General features: G+C 44.7%; 1 protein-coding gene across 1 annotated transcript in view; it reads left to right on the top strand.

The window, feature by feature from the left end:
• The window catches only part of EEPD1 (endonuclease/exonuclease/phosphatase family domain containing 1), a 109,632-nt gene that overhangs the window by 59,431 nt on the left and 26,082 nt on the right, over positions 1-24,119 (top strand). The window contains exon 3 of the mRNA XM_077856209.1: positions 9,981-10,032. Coding sequence (XP_077712335.1) covers positions 9,981-10,032 — 52 coding nt within the window. The remainder of the gene's footprint in view (positions 1-9,980; positions 10,033-24,119) is intronic.

Genomic DNA, 24,119 nt, shown 5'->3' with positions numbered 1-24,119 from the left:
GAGAAAGAAAACATCAGACTATAACCAGATGGGAAATAGGGGGAAACTGGCATGGTTTCAGCGCATTCTAGTAAATCTACTCCCCAAAAGCAAAGTGTTACAAGCAGGGTGCCCTGGCAGCTGCACATGTTGGGAAACAGGATGCTTTCTCTCATGAATTGACTGAGAGTCTCTGAGGAAGAGGCAAACCTCACTAGAGTAAAGGTTCTGAGTTGGCTGGAAGCTATGCCCTCAGCCAGTCCCCTCCCATAGCAGGTCTGAGAAGGAGATCCATCCTTGATCCAGGTGAGCAGAAAACAGAACCATTGTCAGTCTGCTCATAATATCTGTTGAAAATCAACCATTGGTCGGTACAAACTTTTCCTTATTTAAGGATGAATAAGACAAAAAAGAGTTCATGGAAAAGTCCTGCAGAACAAAGTAAAGTCAGTGGCTTCTGAAGACCCAGAAAATCATCTATAGCAGGTCACAAAAAGAATTTGGGGGAAATGTGTGACATCCTCAGCATATTACAAAAAGATATGTCCTCTCTGAAACAGGGACAGAAAAACATAAGGAAAGGATGGGTTGATAAGAAAAGACCACAGAAATAAAATTTTAAAAAGAGATTCAGTGAATAAAGAAAGGTTTTGAGGAAACAAAATTCAACAACAGAACTAAAACCCAAATTAGCAGGAGTATAAAGAGTATTTATGTGTGGTAGGCTGAAAAATGGCTCCCAGAAGATATCCATGGTCTAATTCCTAGAACTTATAAATAATGTGATGATACATGGTAAAAAAAGACTTTGCAGATGTAATTGGTTAAGTTAAGCATCTTGAAAGATGGGGAGACTATACTGAATTGTCTTAAGTGCAGTCACAGGTATCCTTATAAGACAAGCAGGGGGAGATTTGATAGAAGAGAAAGCATTGTGATCAAGGAGACTGAGACATGTCATGGGATGCTGGCAGCCACTGGAAGCTGGAAGAGGCAAAGAACACATTCCCCTCTAGAGCCTCCAGAGGGAGTGTGGCTGTTTGAACACCTTGATTTTTGCCTAGTGATACTGATTTGAGGTTTCTAGCCTCCAGAACAGTGAGAGTAAATATGTATTAAGTTACCAACAATTTGTTAGAGCAGCTCCAGAAAACTAACACTAACACTATGAGAAATCAAATCAGTGATGTGAATGAAGGGGAAGGAAAAAAAAAACAACTTTGAGAAATGGTTCTGGAAAAAAGAAAAGAAAGAAATGGTTCTGGAAAATACAAGGAAGAAAGAGAAAAATAAGAGACAAGTTTACAAATATGGAAGACAGAACTAACTGCCTATGTCCAGGTTATTGGTGTTGGTGATTACTAGGATCAGTGATCCAGCATCAGCTACCTCCCTGAGCTGCAGAGAGATTGGGCTCACCATGTTCTGAACACTATTAGGGAAAAGAGGTCCAGGTCTGGGCATAGCCTGGGAAACATAGAGAATAACAAGGCCAAACGGGGGGAAATTCACAAAAATCCAAGTAGAGGAAGAGTAACAAAAATCAGGTTGACTTTTGGCTTGTTCTCTGTAACAGAGAGTCTACGTCTATGGAAACTGTCAGAATATTAGAACACCTGGGAGTTTTCTGTTGTCTTGTTTTTAATTCAGATACGTTCCCAGGCCCTGTATCACTCCTCCTTATGTGGAGTCTGGAAATCTGACATATTAAAACATCTTCTGATTTTCAAGTAATTTGGGAAACCATCTATAAAGTTTTGGGGGCTATGTTGTAACCCAACAATTTCACACTCAGCTGAGTTGTCCATTGTGTATGACGCCAATCAGAAAGACATTCTCAGACAGGTGAGGGCTTAGGAAAACATATGAACATGTTCCTTATTTTAAGGTTTACTTTAAAGATATATTGTAGAAGTTCAAGATATTTAAAAAATACGGCTCAAGAAGAGGTAGCACAGGGGTGCCTGGGTGGCTCAGTTGGTTAAGCATACGACTCTTGGTCTTAGTTCACATCATGTGATTGAGCCCCATGTTGGGCTCCGCGTTCAGTGGGGAGTCTTCTGGAGATCTCTCCCCCTGCCCCTTTTCCCTTTCTCTCTGTAAAAGGAAGAAGAGGGGGAGGAGGAAGAGGAAGAGGAGAAGAAAAAGAAGTAGTAGTAGTGGTGGTGATGGTGGTGGTGGTAGTAGCACAAGCCCTGGAATCAGTAGAACTAGAAAGCAATTATTATTTTAAGTTTGGTAATCAAGCAAATAAGAGTGTCAGAAATTGTTCTTAAGACCAGCTATAGAATGGAATCACAACGTGACTATACTCTGGATCTAAACTGTAGGGTATTGTTAATGGAAATCAAAAGGGAACAGGAGGTAAAGGTTTGTTGTGCTGCTTGTCTGGAAATAGGTTGGTAGCACAAAAGTTGTTTCTTTCTTCTTTTCTGATCTTTAGAAAAGTGTTAATAGCTGAAGAAAGACCCTGAATAATATTAGTACCAATATCCACCATTGACGGTGGTTTACTCTGAGCTAAGCAAGGTGCTTCGTACTTCCCTTGTGTCATCTCTGGTCAAGGTCACAGGGTGAATACCAGATCCCTGCCTCCCACCTGCTATTCTTAAACTTCCTTTAGGTCCTGCAACCAGTAGGTGGTACAGCTTGAACTGCAGACTGACTGCAGACCCCTTCCCTAATCCCCTACATTAATATGAAAACTTAGGGACGCCTAAGGGTGGCTCAACAGTTGAGCATCTCCCTTTGGTTCAGGGCGTGATCCCGGGTCCTGGGATCAAGTCCTGCATCGGGTTCCTGCAAGGAGCTTGCTGCTTCTTCCGCCCATGTCTCTGCCTTCTTTCTGTGTCTCTCATGAATAAATAAATTTTAAAAATATGAAAACTTAAAGGTACACACTGGAGATCTCCCCCACCCAAAATTTCTAGAACTACTCAAACCCTGGGAAGTAGAAAAGCATCATAAAAAAGACCATCAATAGATCCAAAAAGACCATCAATAGATTTTAAAAAGCAGAAAATATACAGAGTACTTCCTTTAACTTTAGTGCATTAGAATTATAGAAAATACAAAATGATACAATTTAAAACGCAATTACTTAGAGATAAAAAAATACAATCCAAAGAACCGTGGATGCTGATAAGAGATCAAATTAGCAATTTCAGACTTGGTGGTAGGAAGCAAGAAGGCTACGCAATGAAACTTGAAACAAGGATGTATATTCTCATAGAAAAAAATTCATGGCTTTATAAATAAGAAATCTGAATAATGAATACCTGACTCAAGAGGTAAATAGAGAAACTCAAGAAAACAATGGAAACTTGTAGAAAGGAATTAATGAAGGTATATTTTGACCTACTTAATTAGAAAAAAAAAAGGTCGACTTGATAAATCCTGGACCAATTTTTTCAGAAGACCAATGAGGTAGACTGATTCCTCACAAACCTAATTTTTTAAATGAGAAAAATATCTATACATGTTAAAGAAAGAGGAAGAGGATATAACCACAGAAGCAGATGTTGTTTTTTTAAGTTAAAAGTTATCACTAGCATCATTCTGTGCTCAAAATTTGAAAATCTGAATGGTCTGGACAATTTTCTAAGAAATTTCTAAGACATGGAAATTACCGTAATTGATTCAAGCAGTTGAAAACCTGAATAGAACAAAAACCATAGGATTGTCATAAGAGGAGTTTCCTGCTCACTGCTTAGCACACTAGTTTTTTTCTAACCTGCCAGCGTGAATTCCATGTAGATTGTTCCAGTGCTGGTGTTGTACTGGTCAGCGCTTGGCTTTGGGAAGGGAGGACGAGATGGCCATGTGTGTTTGGCAGCAATGGGGTGAGATGCTGAAGAGGACATGTCTGAGAAAAGCAGCGCCTTCCCTGGGAGCCTGCCTTCCCTCTGAGGCCTGTGTGCTCACTGACATCCGGGGGCTGTGTTTTCCCAGCCCCGAGCCAATGGTGGAAGAAAATATAGCATTAGGGAAAACAAGTCTGTATCTAAGATCCATGGCATCTTCAAAAATGTGATGATCAAGAGAGAACTCTTCCTTACTTTCTTCAGGGGAAGTTAATGTGGAGCCTTCCTTCAAGGAGAAGGGACAAGTATTTGGATTAACTGGGTTGACCAAGTTTCTGAATTCGACTTCCGTGCAATGTCCTAAGTGGCCTCCATGTCCTGCATGGGGACATATGGATAGAAGGTCATCGTTGCCTATGGCTGCTGCTGGGTGTGATTCCATCTTCTCTCCAAATTGTGCTCTTGAGCCCCCTGTCCCTCGCTGGGGGGAGGCTGCCTGGAGTGTCCCCTATGCTGTTGTTGAGATTTAGATCTTGTCTGCCAAAGATGCAGGTGGGAACGCCTCCCTCACTTGCCTGGCTCCCGGTTTGGGCGGGCATGCTGGGTGCAGAACTTGGGTCCCACTGACTCCACTCTTGTCCCCTACTCCTTCCCCACCCCAAACCATTCACACCAGAGCTATTTTATACCTTTTGTGGGCATCTTCTGTGTCTTGGGCCTCTATGACATCACTGCCCTAACTCATCACTAGCTACCCTGTGCCTTCGAAGTACAGTCCAAACTCCTTAATATGGCTTACCAAACCTTCTAAGCAGGCCTAGCCCCACTTATTTTTCTACAGAATCATCTTTCAGCACCTACCCCACCCTCCAGATATCCCTGTGGTCCCTGGTCTACCTCAGTCTCTGGTGGCAGGGCGGTGGGGGGGTCATGTTTGCTCTACCCCCTGGTTCCTTTGCTCCTGCTTTCTCCCACTCCATAGCTCTGCCTTGTTGAAGCCCATAGGCCTCAACCTTAAAGTCACTTCTCAGGGAACCTGCCAGCTTTGTGTAATGCCCTTCCAAAGGACCTCATGGCACCCTGTGTTTGCCTCTTGAGAGTGCATCTTGTGGCTGATGCACATAGCAGGTTCCTCCATTAGACTCAGAAGTTTGAAGGCAGAGGCTGTGTTTGCTCATCCCCCCATTCCCAGCGCCCAGTAGTGCCTGGTGCATAATATATAGCCCTTAAATATTTTATCCATGCGGTGAGTGGATGGCTCCATGGTATATATACATCCTTTGTGCATTTACCAAATGCTGCTATGTCTCATGCATTATAATGTGTCACTTCATGAATGCAGGGTAAACTCAGTGCCAGAATCCTGAGAGGGAGGGAGCTGGAGTGAATTCTTGAGTCTGGTGCCCCTTTAGGCCATCCATCTGTTCTGGCCGCATGAGTTTCTGCATAGTTGGGAGTTTGGCCTTTGAGTGTTTTTGCAGCACCCATAGAGCTGTCTGCCTCTTATCTGCCTCTTTTCTGCCTTTTCAGGGACCATGAAGGTTCAGTCTTCAGCTCTAAGCCACCCCAGCCTGCAGGGGAGCCCTCCAGCTTCCGTCTTTTCAACTTTGCTGCGTTTCTTCCCTGCTTTCAATGTCTGCCTGGCACTCTCCCCATCGCCCCCTCTAATTCCTTGGCAGACCTTGCTGTACCAGGCTCCATCCAGCTGAATAAGACCTCTGCCCTCAACCAGCTTACCTCCTTTGTAACTCAGGCAAACATTAATCACATGCCTCCTAGGTCTATCCAAGTGTTGTCCACTTTGACTTCAGAATTTGCCCCTAAAGTTGTCATTTTTCTAAGTAAATCACTGCTACCAGCTGCTTTTGTGTTACTATTTGCCTCTGTTCTCAGCAGAGTGCTGAAAAAGAAATTGCTGTCATTGTCACTTCCATCTGATGGGAGCTCTGCTGTTTTCAGAGGATGGTGACCAAGCCCCGGGCCTCAGCATAAAGATATGCACTCTGGAGTCCAGCTTTGCCAGTCCACAAAACCCAGGAAGGTCTCAGATACACCTTCCCGGGCCCATGCCCCAACAGAAGCCTCGCCTCCTTGAGGGCAGGGACAGTATGTGCTCATCTCGGACACCCAGATGCCTGGCAGTTCCTGAACTATAGGAGGTGTTCAATATACATTCGTGGAATTTATCAAAGGACAGAAGGAGGAAAGGGAGGAAGGAGAGGAGGAGGAAGGAGTGAAGGAAGGAGGAGCAAAGCTGACACTGAGAGGTAAGGGTAAGAGATGAGAGGTGTCAGTTGGAGGATTTGGTAAAGGGGTTTGCAGCAAGTGACATTTCATCCCAGGGACTATCTGTATCAGATGAAAAGATACCATAAATTCTGAAATAAATACTCCCAAATTGGAGCGTTTCCAATAAGGGAGGAAATAACATTAGGGTAGTTATATAACAGGAAACATCTCATATGTTCTTAAAGGCTGCAGCTCTAAAGAAGGGAAAAAACCCCACAGCTCCCAGAAGAAATCCAACAGTGCAAGCAGCTGTAGCAGTAACTTCTTATTGACATGCGTTGTTTCCATTTTAAAACTCCAGCCCTACAGATTTGAATGTCTTTTCATCTCCTTTCCACCCTTTCTCCCTTTCTCCCCCTGCCCCTAGAGCAATCTCATCTTGCATTGCTGCATTTTGGTAGTGTGGGAATGCTCCTATGGTTTTTTTTCCCTGACACACACACCCCCATGTGTTAATACTGTTCAGTATTGGTTTTAGAGCAGATTTTTTATTTGTTTATTTATTTATGAAAGACAGAGAGAGAGGCAGAGAGAGAAGCAGGCTCCATATAGGGAGCCTGATGTGGGACTCGATCCTGAAACTGCAGATTACACCCTGAGCCAGGGGCAGGTGCTCAACCACTGAGCCAGCCAGGCGTCCCTTTATTTTAAAGATTTTATTTATTCATGAGACACACACACACACACACACAGAGAGAGAGAGAGAGAGAGAGAGAGAGAGAGAGAGAAGTAGGCTCTGTGCAGGGAGCCCAACGTGGGACTCGATCCTGGAACTCCAGGATCACGCCCCAGGCTGAAGGCAGACGCTTAACCGCTGAGCCACCCGGGCGTCCCAGTTTTAGGGCAGATGTGAAACGAGTTTAATCTCACGTGCCCGCTTCAGTAGATTGGTTGGGTCTCATTGGAGTGTTGAGAAGGATTCCAAACCTGTGTCTAAGTTAAACGGGGGCAAAGTTGACGGAGAGAGGTGGAGAGGGTTGGAGAGCGGCACTAGGCGTGCGTGTGTTTGCCACGTCCTGTTCCAGGGGCAAGTCAGAGCAGGGGGTGGCATCCTTCAGGCTTTGACTTAGATGAGAGTCAACTGATGTTGTCTTAATTTCATTTTCCCTTAGCGCCTGGCCCTGTTGGTTTTCAGCTCATGTTCTGTGGTGGCGTGCATGTAATATCTTTGCAAGCAGGGATAAAAAGAGAGTTGAATATCTTAACTGTGTTTAAACCTTTCCTCTGATCTGGTTGATGTCTGCTATCCGATCCCTTGAATCTGACTTCAAGGCCATGGACAGGGGCGGGAACAAGAGACTGCTGAAAAATGTCCTCTGGTAGAACTATTTTCCGGTGGTTATTTCAGAAGCAATTTAAGCTTCTGAAACTCGAGCTCCGATGGAAAACCCCTAACTTAGCACGTAAGTCGCCATCCAAACCGGTGGCCTGGAATTTAGATTCGTGTGTGGGGAATCAGAATGTGCTGAGGAGAGGCCAGGAGCTTTGACTGACCACCGGGCACAACCTGTTAATAGCAGGCATTTGCACAGATGCCTCTAGTGCCTGTCGCCAAGGGGAAACATGCACAGTCATCTTTTTGAAGGCAGTCTTTTTCAGAGGGAGAAACTGAGGCCCGGCTGCTGATCCAAGCTGGATTGGGCCAGCTCTAATATGGACTGGGCCCTGCCAGTCGGTAGGAAATGTTCATTGGGTGCTTTCCGTGTGCCAGTTGTAGACACTGTGAGTGCAATGGTGAGAAGACCCTCCAGCCCTCAGCCGCCGGGAGCTTCCTTGCTGTTTGGGAAGAGACAGGCCAAAGAACCCCAACATGTAAATGCTTTGGGGGACTATTAGCAAGTGCACTGAAGAAAATACAACGTGATGATGGGGGGCGCTGCTTGACCTCAGTGTCCAGAGAAGGCTGCCTGGAGGACGTGGCGTTCCCGGTGGGCCTGGAGTGCCACAGCAGGCCGGAGGCCGGTGCTGTAAAGATCTTGGGCAGGACCCACGCCAGACCAGCAACTGCACCGAGGTCCGAGAGATGAAGGAGAGCCGGTGTGGTCGGAGCAGAGGGGATGCCCCGCTCGGAGAGTTGCTGAATTGGGGGGTGGGGGGGTGGGAGGGTCTCGTAAGCCGGAAGACTTCCCTTGCACCTCCTAGAGTTGCTGGTATGTGGGCCGTTGCGTTTGGTTGGATGTGCTTGCTTATTTGGAGAGATTACGAGGAGTTCTGTCAACTCAAGTGAACCTTCTCGTGAGCGTAACCCGTTTGGAGGGAGGCTCGTGGTACAGGTGAGGGGCCCAGAGAACCCCGGCGGGGTGGAGCGCGGAGGCCGGTGACCATGCACCAGTGGCCCTGCGGGGAGGGAGCGTGGTGACCACCGGCCCCTGACCTGCTCCCTAAACGGCCTCAGGGCGCCCCGGGCTCCTCCCAGGCACTGGTGAGTCCAGCCTCGTGTCCACAAGCGCTTCGAAAGCGGCGTGTCCTGCATCCGCTTCTGAATTCCCATCTCAGTTGCTGAGCACGGTCCGGGCTCCGGCCCCTAACGTGGAAACCGGTGGGCTGTGTCCACTCCACACCCCTGCTCTCTGCTCGGTGCCCCCGCCTCTGCCGCTGGCCTTCTGTGGGTCGCCCTGTCCCCAGGCGGGGCTAGCCCAGCCCCTCCTCCAGGAAGCCTTCCCTGTCCCCCGCCAGCGCCGGGCCGCCCTGCGCATCTTGGCCCGTGCCCTGTGGCCTCCAGGAGGCGGCGAGCCCCGGGCGGGGAGCATGCCCTGGTCCTGTGCGCCCTCGGCTACGTGCACACGGTCGGGCGCGGCCAGTGTGCAGCCAACGGCGGAGCAGGCGTCCACGTAAGCGGGGATCGTAGCGCTCGGCTTGTTATCGTCAAGGGAAGGTTCATCCTGAACAGGGGCCACTGTTTTCTTCTTTTTCTTCCTCTGAATTAGTTCAGATCCCTTACATGAAAAACTTTTTTAAAAAATTTTATTTATTTATTCATGAGAGACACACAGAGAGAGAGAGAGAGAGAGAGGCAGAGACATAGGCAGAGGGAGAAGCAGGCTCCATGCAGGGAGCCTGACGCGGGACTCGATCCCGGGTCTCCAGGATCACGCCCTGGGCCGAAGACAGGGGCTAAAGCGCTGAGCCACCCAGGGATCCCCTGAAAAACTTTTTACGGTGAAGTGTACATAACGTAAAATTTGCTATTTGAGCCACTTACGAGCATACAGCTAAGTGGCATTAAGTACATTCACACTGATGTGCAGCCGTGACCAGCATCGATCTCCAGAACCTTTTGGCCATCCCCCAACGAAACCCTGTACCCACTACACAGCAGGCCCCCGCTCCACTCGCCCCCGGCCCCTGGCAGCCACGCTTCTACTTTCTGTCTCTGAACTCGACTATGCTAGAGGTACCTGATAGAAGTAGAATCGTGCAATATTCGTCCTTTTGTGTCTGGCTTGTTGCATTTAGCAAACCGTCTTCAGGCTTCCTCTGTGTTGTAGCACATGCCAGGACTTCCTTCTTTCTAAGCTGAATAACAATTCCATCTTATGTATGTACCACATTTTGTTTATCTCTGCATCCGTTGGTGGCCATTGTAGTTGTTTCCACCTTTTGGCTGTTGTGACTCATGCTGCTATGAACACAAGCGTGCAAGTTCTGTTCCAGGCCCTATTTCCAACTTTTCGGGGGTATATGCCCAGAAGTGAAATTTCTGGATCCTATGATGAAATCCACTTGTACTATTTAGAAACAGTTTTAATAGTTCTGAAATGGTCATTTCAATTCAAAGCAAAGGTTACTTTAGATGGGATGAAGCAGAAATGCAGGCTGACATGTCAAATTTTTATTCTCGTGACTTGGCTGATGGTTGGCGGCGTGAAATGATTTGTTTCAAGTGTGGTTTCAATTTTTTTCTTACAGCATCAAGCTTCTAGCTGTGCAGGAACTACTTGACAGAGAGGCCCTGGAAAAGGTAAATATTTTGTTCTTACTACCCCACATTCACAAACTTAGAGCAGAGTGCTACACATGGGAAGAATTCCACTCCCTGTAGCCAGTGACAGCACTTACTGCAAAGTGGGTCTGTTATTTTGTGTTAACAGTCAGTGAACCATGCAAAATTTTCATCCCAACTCCCCACATTGCTCATGTCCTGTTACAAACCCAGCGTTGCTCAGCTCTTTCAGGGTTGTGTGAAAGTGGAGGCTTGCCATGCTCTAGGGCAGCCTTTCTTTTCCTCTTAACACCAGGCACTGGACCCGACTCCATGCTGGCCACTTCACTCCATTTCTGCTTGTGGGTATTACTCTTTGGGCTTGTGGATGATAGAATGGAGGCCCAGTGAAGTTAGGTCACTTGCCCAAGGAAAAATAGCTAAGCGACAGAGTAAAGGTCTGAACCCCATGGTTCCATTTCCCCAGTCAGTGCTTTTTCTGTTTAACAGGCAAGTTCGTGAGTTTGAACCCCTTTTAGGCTATTTGTTAGGACTAAGAAACTCCCTCCCCTCCTCACACTAATGGTTCGCTATGCCCCGGAAAGGATATCCAGGGCCTCAGCTTTCTGTGGTCAAGTCAAGCACATAGCCGGAGATCCTTTGGCAGTCATGAGTTCAAGTTCTGTGTCCAAGGTGGGGTGGACTCTGGAAAACAGACCAGGCAAGACCAAGAGCCACCCCATTAGCCTCCCAACTCATACCACGCTGCTCTCCTGGGTGGCTCTCTCTCTTCCTGAGTACGTAGCTGTGAGTGCTAATTAGAATCTATAATGTTAATGTAAAAGGAAGTGGTTAGAGATAAAAACACTATTATTATTTAATTTGTAGATAAATTTGCAATATTATTTTATTTGTAGAATTTTAAATGGTCCGTCTGCTGGTTGGCACCAAAGCAAAGTGTTTAAGCACCAAACAGTGATGTGCGGGGAAGGGGCTGCTGAGCTCTGATTCCAAACTTAACATTCCTTCAGGCTCGTTTTCATCACAGATGAAACAGGGATAATGCTGCTTTCCTGACCTCAAAGAGGCAGCATGAGAACCAAATGAGTTAGAGTGGCAGAAGGGCTTTCTGAATGCCAAAGCACTTGACATATTAATTCTTAATTACTTATATTAATTCTTAATAGACATCCAGCCATTAAAATGTACGAGGCCCAGCTCTAAAAGATATGTTGGGCCAAATGACAATGTTGGATGTGGATTTTAGATTAGACCAAGGAATTACATCAATATGAATTTTTCCTGAGGTCGATAACTGACACGTGTAAGAGAATGGACTTGTTCTTAGGAATTTATACACTGATGTATTTAGGAATAAAGGGGCGTGCTATTTATAACTTCTTCTTAAATGATTCCGAAAAAAAGTAATGGAGATATACGTATATATATGTGAACTAGAAGGACGCAGAGCAAGTGTAAATGATAAAGCAAGTGGGGCATGGCGAAGACAGTTGGCCCTTCTGGGTGAAGGAATATGCAAAGATTCTTTGTACGTTCTTGAAATCTTTAGAAAGCTACCTCTCCAAAACCAATTTTCTTCTCAGTATTCTCTGAGAATAGTTTTTTTGTTGTTATTTTCCTCATCAATGTAAAAAAAAAAAAAACCATCAGACAAAGCTCATAAACACATGGCGTCCATGTACTGAGCTGTATCAGTGTAATGAAAACATAGGCACTGAAAGTATCGATTAGGTCTTTAAGCTGTGTTAGTGTTTGATTTGGAGAAGCTCCATGGGCAAGCCAATTTAGGGGTGCTAACTGCTTGGGAAACCTAGCAGAGAAGGGGGTCAGGGCTCGCTGTGGGTGGCAGCAGAGCCGTGTGCTGCCCCGAGGGTACAGTGGTGAGCCTGCCATGGAGCAGGTGTATAGTGTGGGGCTCAGAGAGTCTGGCCCAGAGCCTGCCTCCTCACTGGAACATCTTGGGTTACTAACCCTCTCTGTGCTTCAGTTCCCTCGTCTATTAAGTAGAGGTCTTTATAATCCCCAATTCACAGAGATTTGGAGAAGATGAAGTATTAGACAGTCAATGTAAAGGACGTAACTCTGTGCCCACCGCTCAGTGATCCCCAGATCACTGTATGTGTTATCCTGCCCCATGCCCTCCTCCCTCTTTCCTACCAAGTCCGATGATGGTTTTGTATCATTCCCCTATCTCCACAGATGACAAATAGAAAGATTGACAAGATGGTCTCAATACGCACAGAGGCCAGCTGGGAGCCAAGTTCATGTAGCATCCTTCTTTGTTCCTTCTTTTGTTTGTGCATTCATTCATGCATTCATTCATTCATTCATTTATACCAAGGCATCTGTTGAGGTTTCCATGTGCCAAGCAAGTAGCAAACATTTTTAGGGAAGTCCAGAAGCCACACGTTGACATGAGCTTGGTAGTTAATGGCATTTTGAGTGACACATGGTATGTTACCTGGCAGAGTACTACTTTTGCCCAGTTCAAAGGCTGGAATAGATATGTTCCCAAAGACCTCCTGATGTACAGATTTTCATCCACCTGGACAAGTTAGAGAACCACCAAGTTCTTAGTGAACTGCAGAGCTTTGCTACTCAAAGTGTGGTCCGTAGATCAGTAGCATCGTCAGCTTGTTAGAGAGGCGGAATCTCGGACTCCACCCAGACCCCCAGAATCCGTCTTCCTTCTAACAAGACCCACTGAGTTGTGTGCACTAAGACGCAAGAAGCTGCCCTGAGGAGGATCACTTACGATCACCATCCCTGCTGCTAACTAATCCACCCGAATAGAGAACCTCTGAGGTGTCAGATTTTTGCTTTTGTGGACAGTTAAGCTCTTTTTTTTTCCTCCTTCTTCTTTTGCACCAGAAGAGAAGTAAACATCATCATTCTATTTGTATGAACCTGGTTTTTAATCTTTAGTTTTCCTGCTTCTTCCTTTCATTTAGGAAATAGTCTTATTTAATTTAATAGGTAGAGCCAGAAAGGCCTCAGCTAGACATACATCCTGCAAACTTCAAACCTCTTTGACTAACTTTGTGGCAGGGCTTCCGATGGCAATCTGCCTTTGGGCTTTGCAATTACTGAACTCCCAAGATCCGCCGTGGTGGAACTGGTCCACCTCCAGACGTGGTCCCCAGAGCAGGGACCTGCTGCCTGCGTGCATTCTCTTTTAAGATGGAAGCTGTTCAGGAGTCATTTCTCTCATAGGTACTTGCAGGTTAAGCCAGACCAGTAGATAGTCAGATTGTGTTAAACATAATGTAAAAGGCTGAAGAGAAGCAGTCTCCTAAGGTACTTAGATTTCTGGTGCTTTCCCCCAGTATTAGGCATTGTTATTATGGTCTTAGTATTATAGCTTCAAATTACCAGCCATCTGCCCGACTTGTACTTTCCCGGGTTTTAGATAAAAAACCTGTCCGCTGTGAAAGTGGTGAGATTTTCCTGGCTTCCGCAGGGCACGGAGCCAGCTCAGGGGAGGCTCTGTTATGCAAGAGCCAAGGTGCCCTCCCGGCCTCAACCCTTTTTGGCTGCTGGACCTGGCTGAGGACCTTCCTTGGAGGCCCCAGCCCCCTATATAAAACTGATCTCTCTGGTTCCCTTCTACCCTAAAATTATTGTGATTACTTTCTCAGTTGATGCTAGATCATGTTGTGAAGAGGGAAAAATTATTTTTTTTTCATACTCTGGTTTTTAATATTTTCTCTGCTGCTCTGCCCCAGTGATCCTTACTGGGCTTTGGGGCCTTTGCATTTCATCTGCCTTACTCACCATTAAAACACACTTTCTAGGGCAGCCCAGGTGGCTCAGCGGTTTAGCGCTGCCTTCAGCCCAGGGCGTGATCCTGGAGACCGGAGATCGAGTCCCATGTCAGGCTCCCTGCATGGAGCCTGCTTCTCCCTCTGCCTGTGTCTCGGCCTGTCTCTCTCTCTCTCTGTCATGAATAAATAAATAAAATCCTTAAAATAAAATGAAAAAAAAACACTTTCTGGGGAGATGTAAGTTGTGAGTATGTGCCCAGTGACCCTCACACACAGATCACTAGGGTTCCAGGTTTTGCTTCTAACCCTGCTGTCTTAAGTCTGGTACAGTAGATTGGGGTGGAGGTTAGGGACCCCTGGGGGGATTAGGTTTCTGAATTTCTCTTCTCTACAAATACTGCAAAAACATCATTTCCTGGAGCTATGTCAATCATTTGTCATTTATTTAAAAAATAAGCTATAAACCATAGAATTAATTAAGTCTCTCTACCAATTAGTTGTATTAAACTGTTGAGGAATGTCTGGGTGGCTCGGTTGGTTAAATGTCTCCCTTCGGCTCAGGTCATGATCCCAGGGTCTTGGGATTGAGCCCCACATCGATTCTCTGTTCAGCTGCTTTTCCCTCTCCCTTTGTGATCTCTCTGGCTCTCACTGTCTCTCAAATAAATAAATAAAATCTTAAAAAAAAAAAAAAAACGACTGTTGGAACCATGAGAAGATTACTTAATATGCATACATGTCAGGACACACGACACCGCGCCCCCCCCCCCCCAAACGACAGAATGTTTTGCATTTAGCCAGGCTTTGTCATCAAGCATCTATCAGGTGCCAAGAGCGAGGACCCGCTCTGAGGAGGAGGCACACCAGCCTGTTCTCTCCGTTCTCTTTGCTTTAAGTGTGGGACGCTTTTGTTTTTCTGAACTTAAGGCACACAGACTTGTTTCCCAGGCTTTATGCACAGGCCCGTCTAATGCCTTGAAACGTGGCATTGCATGAAAGGAAATAAAAATATTGGTACAGCTTGATTTTAGTACGATCGGTTTTCAATGACCCTTTCAAACAGCTTCCTGCAAAGCTGCAGACAATAGTTTGGCCGTTCACTCCAGCTGGAGGTCACCCTGTTGCTGGATGGGCCGGAGGGCAGTGCCCCGGCTGACCCAAGCCGGGATCCGAGTCCGCCTGAAAAGCTGCCTGTGTGAGGTTCAGGCCACCTGGCACTTGGCCATTGCTGTGCTTCCCCCGCCTTGGCCTCTCACCGCCAGCTGACCGAGCCCACGCTCTGTCCCCTGGAACCCTGGCTCGAGGGCTCGAGGGTGCACACACTGGGGTTGAGTCCAGCTCGGAGGTTCACTAGCTGGGTGGGGGGGTGTCTTGGGCAAGTTATTGATCAGATTCGGTTTCTTTTTAACATGGGGGAAGCTCATAGTAATACCTACCTCCCTGGGATATTTTTTATGAGAATCAAGTGAGATAACGTGTGAGATCAGAGAGATTATGTAGAGAGTGAGCACCGGAGTGATGGTGGCTAGTGCTGTCTCTGCTACGGAGATGATCCCTGCCGTCACCGTCAGCATCATCAGCATCACCAGCATCACAGATACCTCTTTTTTCTCCTTTCTCAAGAAGCCCAAATTGATACTGAGCTGATGCCATTAAAGGACATCGAAAAAGGAGTTACCACCCCTACCCTCCCGCCGTTTGGCAAATTTCTAGGACAAAAGGCCTGCCGGTCTCCATGCCTGTTCTTGGATATTTTCCCTAGAATTTCAGCTATGAAGCCCAACTCTGAGTCTAGTTTTCCTGCAGGTGGAGCAGATGATCCCACAAAGCCCTTTTGGCACTTTACCTGTGAGGTGACATGTATAACATTTCACCAGCAAGCCCGGAACTCAAAAAACCTAACTTGATACTTGCACGTAATGGCTAGTCAGGGACTTCGGCAGCTGGCGCCTCGTGGTGGGCAGGGCAACATTGGAATTCGAAGTTAGTGGCTTCCTGGGAACTTGTTTTTTTAAGATTTTATTTATTTATTCATGAGAGACAGAGAGAGAGAGAGAGAGAGAGAGAGAGAAAGAGAGAGAGGCAGAGACACAGGCAGAGGGAGAAGCAGGCTTATTGTGTGGAGCCCAATGTAGGACTTGATCTTGGGTCCCCAGGATCACACCCTGAGCTGAAGGCAGACGCTCAACCATTAAGCCACCCAGGCGTCCCTCCTGGGAACTTTTAGAAGGAAATAGGAGGTAAATAATAGTTGCATCGATGTGTATGAATGACGTGAGGATGCTTGTATCTGTAACTGGTGACCAGATTTCCTGAACATAGGCACAAGTACATACGGACGCTCAAGCTCTAACATTACATGCTTTTGGAGTGTTTTTCGCTGCGATTTGGACTTCTAGTTCATTGAGTTTGTGTAACAATCGAGTACTTAACACTGTGCCTAAGTTATACCGAATACCAAGGGGGCTAAAGTTATATAAATACATTTGAGTGGAATCTATAGAATCTCAGAATGCCAGAGCTGAGGGCAACTGTTCAAACCCTGGAATCTAACCCTGTCGTCCTGCAGACGGGACATGGAGGCCGAAGCACCTGAAGCGTCCCCCTGGCCCAGGGTCCACAGCAGGTGTTATGGAACTAGGAGTGACCACAGCGGATGGGGCTCCATTCCAGGGATCCCTTCAATACCACTGCTGCCACCTCCCATCATCTCATTTGATCTGGACATTAGCTTTAGCAGACTCGATGGAAGCTCCTGCCTCTGCATCTTCCAGGAGGGGGAGCTTGAGCCAGAGGGTCTGTCCCTGGCCAGGTGATGGAGAGCTGAGACTCTGTCTTTAAACAGTATGACTTGTAGTGGGACGGACACAGGCATGTCGCGTTTGTCTCTCCAAGCAACCTTTGGTCCCACGGGGGAAACAGAGAGCATGGGCTGGGGGCTGGAGGAGGAGGAGCTGGGAGGTTCAGGGCTCCGGATATGCAGACTGTGCCACGGGAGCATCCGAGAGTGGAGGCGCTCACAGGGCTGCGAGGGCTGCGGGAGTCCCAGGGCCTGCAAGGAGGGCAGTAGGGAACACGCAGCAGACACCCTCCGCATAGACTCCGTGTCAACACGAATAACTTCAAGAATCTTGCATAAAGTCTACTTAAAAATACCTTTTAAAAAATAGCACTCTGTCTTCATTTAAAAATGTCAGAATGAGATTCCTCAGCTCCCTTGGTTTATTTTTTTCTCCCTTGCCTGGCCCTTCGTGTACTCTGAGCCTAATTCAAATGCCAACTTGAATGGTCAGTATTCATGTGTCTGTTGCTTTTTTTTCCCCCCCAAAGTGGCTTGAGCCAAACCAGTGTCTAAGCATGATTAAACTCATTGTCATCATGTTTCTGGCAGGCAGCTTGTTACCTACCTTAAGGGGCCAGGAAGCAGAAATGGAGACCCCCGTGAAGCTCAGGCTCCCCGTTTGCTGTGTGGAGTCTGGCTCAGGCCCACTACCAGGCGCCACAGCCACCCCCTCACCAGCTCTGCTTCCTAAACTACACACTTAGACCCCACCCCTGTTCTGGAAAGGGCTGTTGGCTCAGGTCCCCCCAGGCACCTCAGCTGCCAGAAAATGGAACATCTTAGTGAATTATGGGCCAGGCTTCACAGTTCATTAAAAAAAAAAAAAAGATATATTTTCTCTTTATTCTTTTAGAATCACCAAGATACCATGTATTTTTAGGGGCTCCCACTACCTTTCTTTCTTTATGAAAAGCTTTTATTTGAAGTGAGCAGAATGAAGAGTTCCAAATAGAGCTCTTAAATCCCCTTTAGCTTTCTTAGCTATCAAGGATAAACAAATTAAGAGATTCTTTTAAATATATTACATTAGAAAAGATATTTTATTTTACTTTTTTTTAAAAAATCTTTAAAATCTTTATATTTTATATTATATAAATACAAATAAAAAAATTTAAAAAATTAAAAAATCTTTAAAAAATAAAAATAAAAAATAAAAAATCTTTATTTATTTATGAGAGATACAGAGAGAGAGAGAGAGAGAGAGGCAGAGACCCAGGCAGAGGGAGAAGCAGGCTCCATGCTGGGAGCCCGATGTGGGACTCAATCCCGGGTCTCCAGGATCACGCCCTGGGATGAAGGTGGTGCTAAACCGCTGAGCCACCCAGGCTGCCCAGAAAAGATATTTTAAATAATGGTATAGAATGTTAAAGTGGCGATAAAGCCAGGGTCCCCATTCATTGCTGGGCAGCACTGGTGATGAGGCACTGTCCTTCTGGAAGCTCCTGGGCAGCATAGTTTATCAGCCTCTTAGATGCCCTTGCCCTTTAGCCAGTAATCCCATTCCTGGAAGGAAATGATCCCTAAGAACAGAAAATAAATAAGCATGTTATATCATTATGAATAATTAATAGCAGTTGAGTGCTCAGTGGGAAGGGAGGTGTTAAACAATCTGGGGTAGCAGTCCCCAAACCTGAAATGTGTCGCTACTTGTCCTACTTTCTTCTTTGCTACTGTCCTATTTCTCTTCTTTCCTGTACTTGGAGTTTCCTGTATCTTACACGGCCAGCCTTCACCCTTCCTCTGCTCTCCTGAACCCCTAGGAGCCTGGCCCCTGGCCCAGTTCATCTACTAAATCATAGCTTACCCTAGCCAACTTCTAACCCGAAGCATTTTTATTTGAACTTTTCTTTTTCTTTTTAAAAAACCATGAACTGATTTTATATAGAACTTAAAAATTTATAGGCAGTTGTCCATTTTTGGTCATTTCTGCATAACTGTTTCTGTTTTTGTAATGAATACATAATGATTTTATATTAATAAATATTTCATAACATTTTGAAGCCACTTACAAACAATGGTAGGAATTTGGGAATGGGAAAAGGAAAGAAATCATACCTGAAGCTTGTCTTGTCTAGGTGAGTCTGAACCCACGGCCGCCTTCTACCTCTGATGGTTTGTCCCTGGGGCTATCCTTCTTAATGGTTTTGTGACTTTGTCTTCATACTCTAGATTCATTATTTCTTTGCCTCCTAATTGATTCTGTACTTATAGGGGAAAAAGGAGAAATCTTATCACGTCCATATGGATTGCAAACTCAGCAGAGACCAACACAAGGCTTATAACAAGAGCAGAAAGATAATTTCATTCAGGCTTCAAAGTGGAGGGGGCCTTGCAAAATCACCACTGTCCATGTTTTTGCTAAGAATTATATTATCATCAACTAGAGAGAGTTTTGCTGGCCTCTTGTAGCTGCTTATAAATGATGGGCTGGTCTTGTGCACTTGTCTAGTCAATGATTTAAATAAACACAGTGTGTCCGTGTTAGTATTTTTCCTGTGCTGACTGACTCTTGGTTTGTGATGCTCTCTCTCCTCTTCAGGAGGGCATCTGGAGGCTTCAGTTCTGGAAATGGCAGCGTAGCTTATATCAGTATAACCTTCCCTCAAATAACAATGATCAGCTCTGGGTCAGATGAAAGAATGGAGAGCTACCCAAAGCAGGCAGACGCAGGAAAGCTGTCAACCCTGGAAAGAAGGAGCCAGCACTGGGTGAGATTCACATCTGCTGGACTTTGCCTCTGATCACATTGCCCATCTCTGTGTGCAGCTAGAGTTGAGGCAGGAGATCTTTTGGGGGATATCATGAGTCTTCTCTCTTTTTCTTTTTTCTTGGTCCGTCTAGCTACAGGTTTCTTGTTCTTTGTTGTGCTTTTCAAAGGACTTTTGAGTTTATTGTTTCTCCGTTATTTTTTTATCTTCTATTTCATTCATTTCTGCTCTGATCTTTCTCTTTTCTTTTGTTATCCTTGCTTTGGGTTTAGTTTACTCTCCCCTCCCCCCGTCCCCACACCCCACACCAAGTGTCTTCAAGTGGGAGATTAGGCTATCGATTTGAGATCTTTCTTTTTTACTAATATAAGCATCTATAGCCATAAATATTCTTTCAAACACTACTTAGATGACTCCCATAAGTTTTGGCATTTTGCATCTTCGTTTTCATTCATCTCAAAGTGATTTTAGTTTGCCTTGTGATTTCTTCTTCTTTCTTCCCATTGGGAATTTACAAATGTGTTGTTTAATTTCCACTTATTTGTGGATTTCCCAAAATTCTTTCTGTTATTGACGTCTAATTTTTTCCCATTCCACAATGGTCAGAGAACATGGCTTTACTTGACTTTAGTCCTTTTAAATCCTTCAGAGCTTGTTTTATGGCTTAGAATGTGATTTATTCTGGAGAAAGTTCCAGGTACACTTGAGAAGAAAGTATATTCTACTGTTGTTTGGCTGAGTGTTCTGCAAATGTTTACAGGTCTATTTGGTTTATATTGTTGCTTAAATCTTTTATTTTCTGTTAATTTTCTGTTTAATTGTTCTAACCATCATTGAAGGTGAGGTATTGAAGACCACACCTATTGTTCCTTCAATTCTGTCAGTTTTGTTTCATGTATTTTGGGGCTCTGTTATTTGGTGCATATAAACTTATAATGGTTATGTCTTTCTGATTGAATGACCCTTTTATTATTATAAAATGTCCTTCTTTATCTCTGGTAACAGCTTTCATTATAAAGTCTATTTTTCTAATATTGGTTTAGCCATTACAGCTTCCTTATGGTTGCTGTTTGTACGATGTGTCTTTTTCTTTTTACTTTCAATCTTAATTGTGTCTTTGAATCTTAAGTATATCTCCTGTAGCCAGCATATAGTTGGACATTATGTTTTACCCAATTTGACAGTCTCTGCCTTTTGATTGGGTTATTTAATCCATTCACATTTATTTTTTTAAGATTTTATTTATTGAGATATAGAGAGAGCATGACTGGGGTTGGGTAGGGCAGAGGGAGAGGGAGAAGCAGACTCGCTGCTGAGCAGGGAGCCCAATGCGGGGTTCGATCCTGGGACCCTGAGATCACAGCCCAAGCTCAAGGCAGATACCCAACTGACAGAGCCACTCAGGTGCCCCAGTCCATTTACATTTAATGTTATTATTGATACGCTTGAATTTACAGCTCCATTTTACTTTTTGTTTCCTATATCTTGTGCCTCTTTTGTTTCTCTTCCCCCTCTTTCACTGATTTCTTTTGTACTAAGGGAATATTTTCTAATGTAGCATTTTAATTTCCATAATGATTGTTTTCACTATGATTTTGAATTATTTTCTTAGTAGTTTGCTGTTGAGTTTAGCATATAAATCCTAATTTATCAGATTTATACTAATTTCTTTCAGATTAGTACTAACTTAATTCCAATGAAGGATAAAAACATTACTCTGTATTCCCCCCCTTCTCCTTTTTAAGCTGTTGTTATACATGTTACATCTAACTACTATGCTACAGACCCAACTATGCAGTGTTAGACTCATTACTTTATTTGTTTATCTTTTGAAGAAGATAAGAGAAGTACAAGTATTTATTTATAGCATTAGCTACATTAACCCTTATATTACCATTTCCAGTTTACTTCATTTGTCCCTGTGGGTTCACATTACCAGTTGGCATCATTTTCTTATTGGCATCTATCGGGCATCATTACTTCATATGTATATACAAATGGATGAATGAGTGGGTGGATAATGGGTGAATGGGTGGATGGATGGATGAGTGGGTGGGTGGATGGATGGATGGGTACATGGATACATACATACTTATATGCATGCATACACAGTTGGTGGGCAGACAAATAGAATATATTAGATTGCCGTATAAAACTTTATTTACTGCTCTGAGTCATGGTAAAAAAAATTTTTTTAAACTGCTGTCCTAGAGTTTGTTGGCTTGGAACAGGGGAAGAGTCTTGCTCTTAGTTGAAAGGCTTTCAGTACTTGAAAGGCTTGCCCTTAGGTATATCCTGAGCCCTTTCCCCTCTGACCTCTTTAGCCTCTTGACTCTATTTTGCTTCTCAACAAAAGAGAAAACGTGCTCAACTCACTGTATTCCCCAGAATTGTTGCATGTAGCCACTACCTTGCCTAAACACTCACATAGCCACAGTGACAGGAGTTACATGCAATTTCCTGCCTTATTTAATCCACCCTCAAATGCTTCTGTTATCAGGAAATGCTAACAATGAGCTGGTACTGAGAACTTTCAATTCACTTTTTTAGAGAATTCTGAGACTTTTTATGAGTGATTCATTCTTTCATTCATTCATTGCTTGAGAGCATGACTTTGTACTTAGCAAAGTTTGGGTTAGTTTGTCATTTTAAATGAAACAGAAGGTCAGGTAGGTAAAACTGTTTTTGCTCGGTTGCTAAAAACAGTTATGCTGGATGCTCTCCGTGGGTAAAATTATCCTGATTGAGCTGGTCACTGAGGCTTGCTTTGTCAGAATTAATTCAGTGGAGAAATCTATCACATTGTTAGCTACCCATTTAGAATGAGTAATTCCTACAGCTGATAAAATATTTTTTTTATTAACCTTCAGGAGGCATTGAAATGGTGAGCTTGGGCAAATTCCAAACTTCTGGGAAAGCATCCAACCTGCTTTCAGAGATTTTTGATCTATCTTGGTAGAATTTCAGGAAAGTGTACCGGCATTCCTTATGAATGCAATTCAAGACCCCTTTCTAGATCCTAGACTTGGTTTCTCCTCCCCATTCTGACAGTGCTGCCTTGCACTCCTTGCCTCGCCCCTAACCTGTCCCACCTAACTCTTGTCCATGAAACACAGACCCATTTTCTCAGGCAGAATTAATCTGGTTGGAAGAAGATAACCAGGGAAAACAAAGCAGCTCCCCCTAAATGAATTATTCTAAAATTACCTGCCCTTCTAGTTACCTGTCAGTGGCTTTCTGCATCAGTAGCCAATCAAGGGATGTATTTAATTTAAAAAAAAAGAGATGTATTTAAGTGACTCTGTAGAGTCATTATTGAGACACAGAGCATCTTTCTGATGTGTCCAACCCTAGGGATCCACCAGAATCAGAAGTGCCCAGGACTCAAGCAGGATCCCCAGCATTTATAAGCCAAAGACTGAACTTGGAAGGAAAAGTGACAAGTTCTGGGTGTTTTTTTTGCATGAATTTCCAGCATTTGCACCAGCTCCAGAGATGGGGGTAGAAGCAGCGGGGGTGGATTAAAGCCTTTCCTCCCTTGATTACAAAATTATGAGGCTATAGTTTTGTATGACTGTGAATCTTCTCTATCAGGCAAGACTTGTTTCCCTTCTTCTCTTCACCTGGCTGAAACCTCTAGTTAAAGAACAAATTGCTGCCTATCGATTATACATTTTCTCATTACCCAGACGTCCCTGTTGTGCACTCTGTGTGGCTATATTTGTGAATAAGAGGGGAAGAAGTAACAAGTATTTTTAGGCTTCATTTCAGGATGTGACAGGGACATTTTTTGGTGGTGTTTTTGGTGTTTATTTAGTAGAAGCATTTAATTTGCTTTTATTTATGAAAAAAAAGATGCCATGTGTGTACATATGCCCTCACACTTGCACGTCTTCTTCCTGGGTAAAGTTCAAGCCAACTGATCAGTATTTATACAATGGCTAGAAAAGTGAGATTTCCAGAAAACTTAAAAGCAGAGAGAAAAATCAAAACATATAAAAAGATTATTTAGTCTCTGTAATTTGATTTTGCTTCAGTCCTTCATTTATGATGAGAGCAGACAACCCTTCTAAAACACCAGGTGGATCATCTGACTCCTAACCTTGTTCCTACTTCAGTTGGAAGCTGAAGGGCGCAATGGGGTCAGACAGACAGGGATGTGGGTCCTGGCTTAGCCCCTTGCCTTCTGGGTGATCTTGACCCCGCCAGCCCCACATTTGTCATTTCCCCAGCCATGGTGTGTGTCTCATCAAGCAATGTGTGCCAGGAACCAGCAGTGGCCTTTGGCTCGTGGTGAGCTGTCTGGTCGACAGGCTGTTTTGGTTATGACTCATTAACGTGGACTTCTCCGTGTGCCCTGCACAACACGGTTCTGGCATCTGTGCCATGGCCCATGCCCAGTGGATGACTTGATTTTTCTAACACTTCTCTCTGCCCTGTGGGCTTTTGTTCAGCCCACCCCCAGTAATTTGAAAGGAGCTGGACAGCCTGTAAAGCTCACCTTGGGCCGTTATCTAAGTACCTCTGGCCAAAAATGTAATGGAAGGGGAGGTTGTCTGCAACATAGTTTGGGGATTTGGCTTCCCATCTCTCCCATTAGCACAGAAAGCTGAGAAGCGATGAGTCTCGGGACGTTCTCCAAAATGAGAACGCTATTTCGCGAACCACCACCTATAGTTCTTGCTGCCATAAAGTGCCTGGGGGTGAAACATCGCAGGCCTCTCCGTCTCTTGCTGCCCACGCAGAAAAGAACAATCAAATATATGTGGTTTGCCCTCAAATAATTTAGGA

This window comes from Canis aureus, chromosome 18 (assembly GCF_053574225.1).
Source record: "Canis aureus isolate CA01 chromosome 18, VMU_Caureus_v.1.0, whole genome shotgun sequence".
NCBI lineage: Eukaryota > Metazoa > Chordata > Mammalia > Carnivora > Canidae > Canis > Canis aureus.
This window is presented reverse-complemented; position numbering and strand designations above follow the sequence as displayed.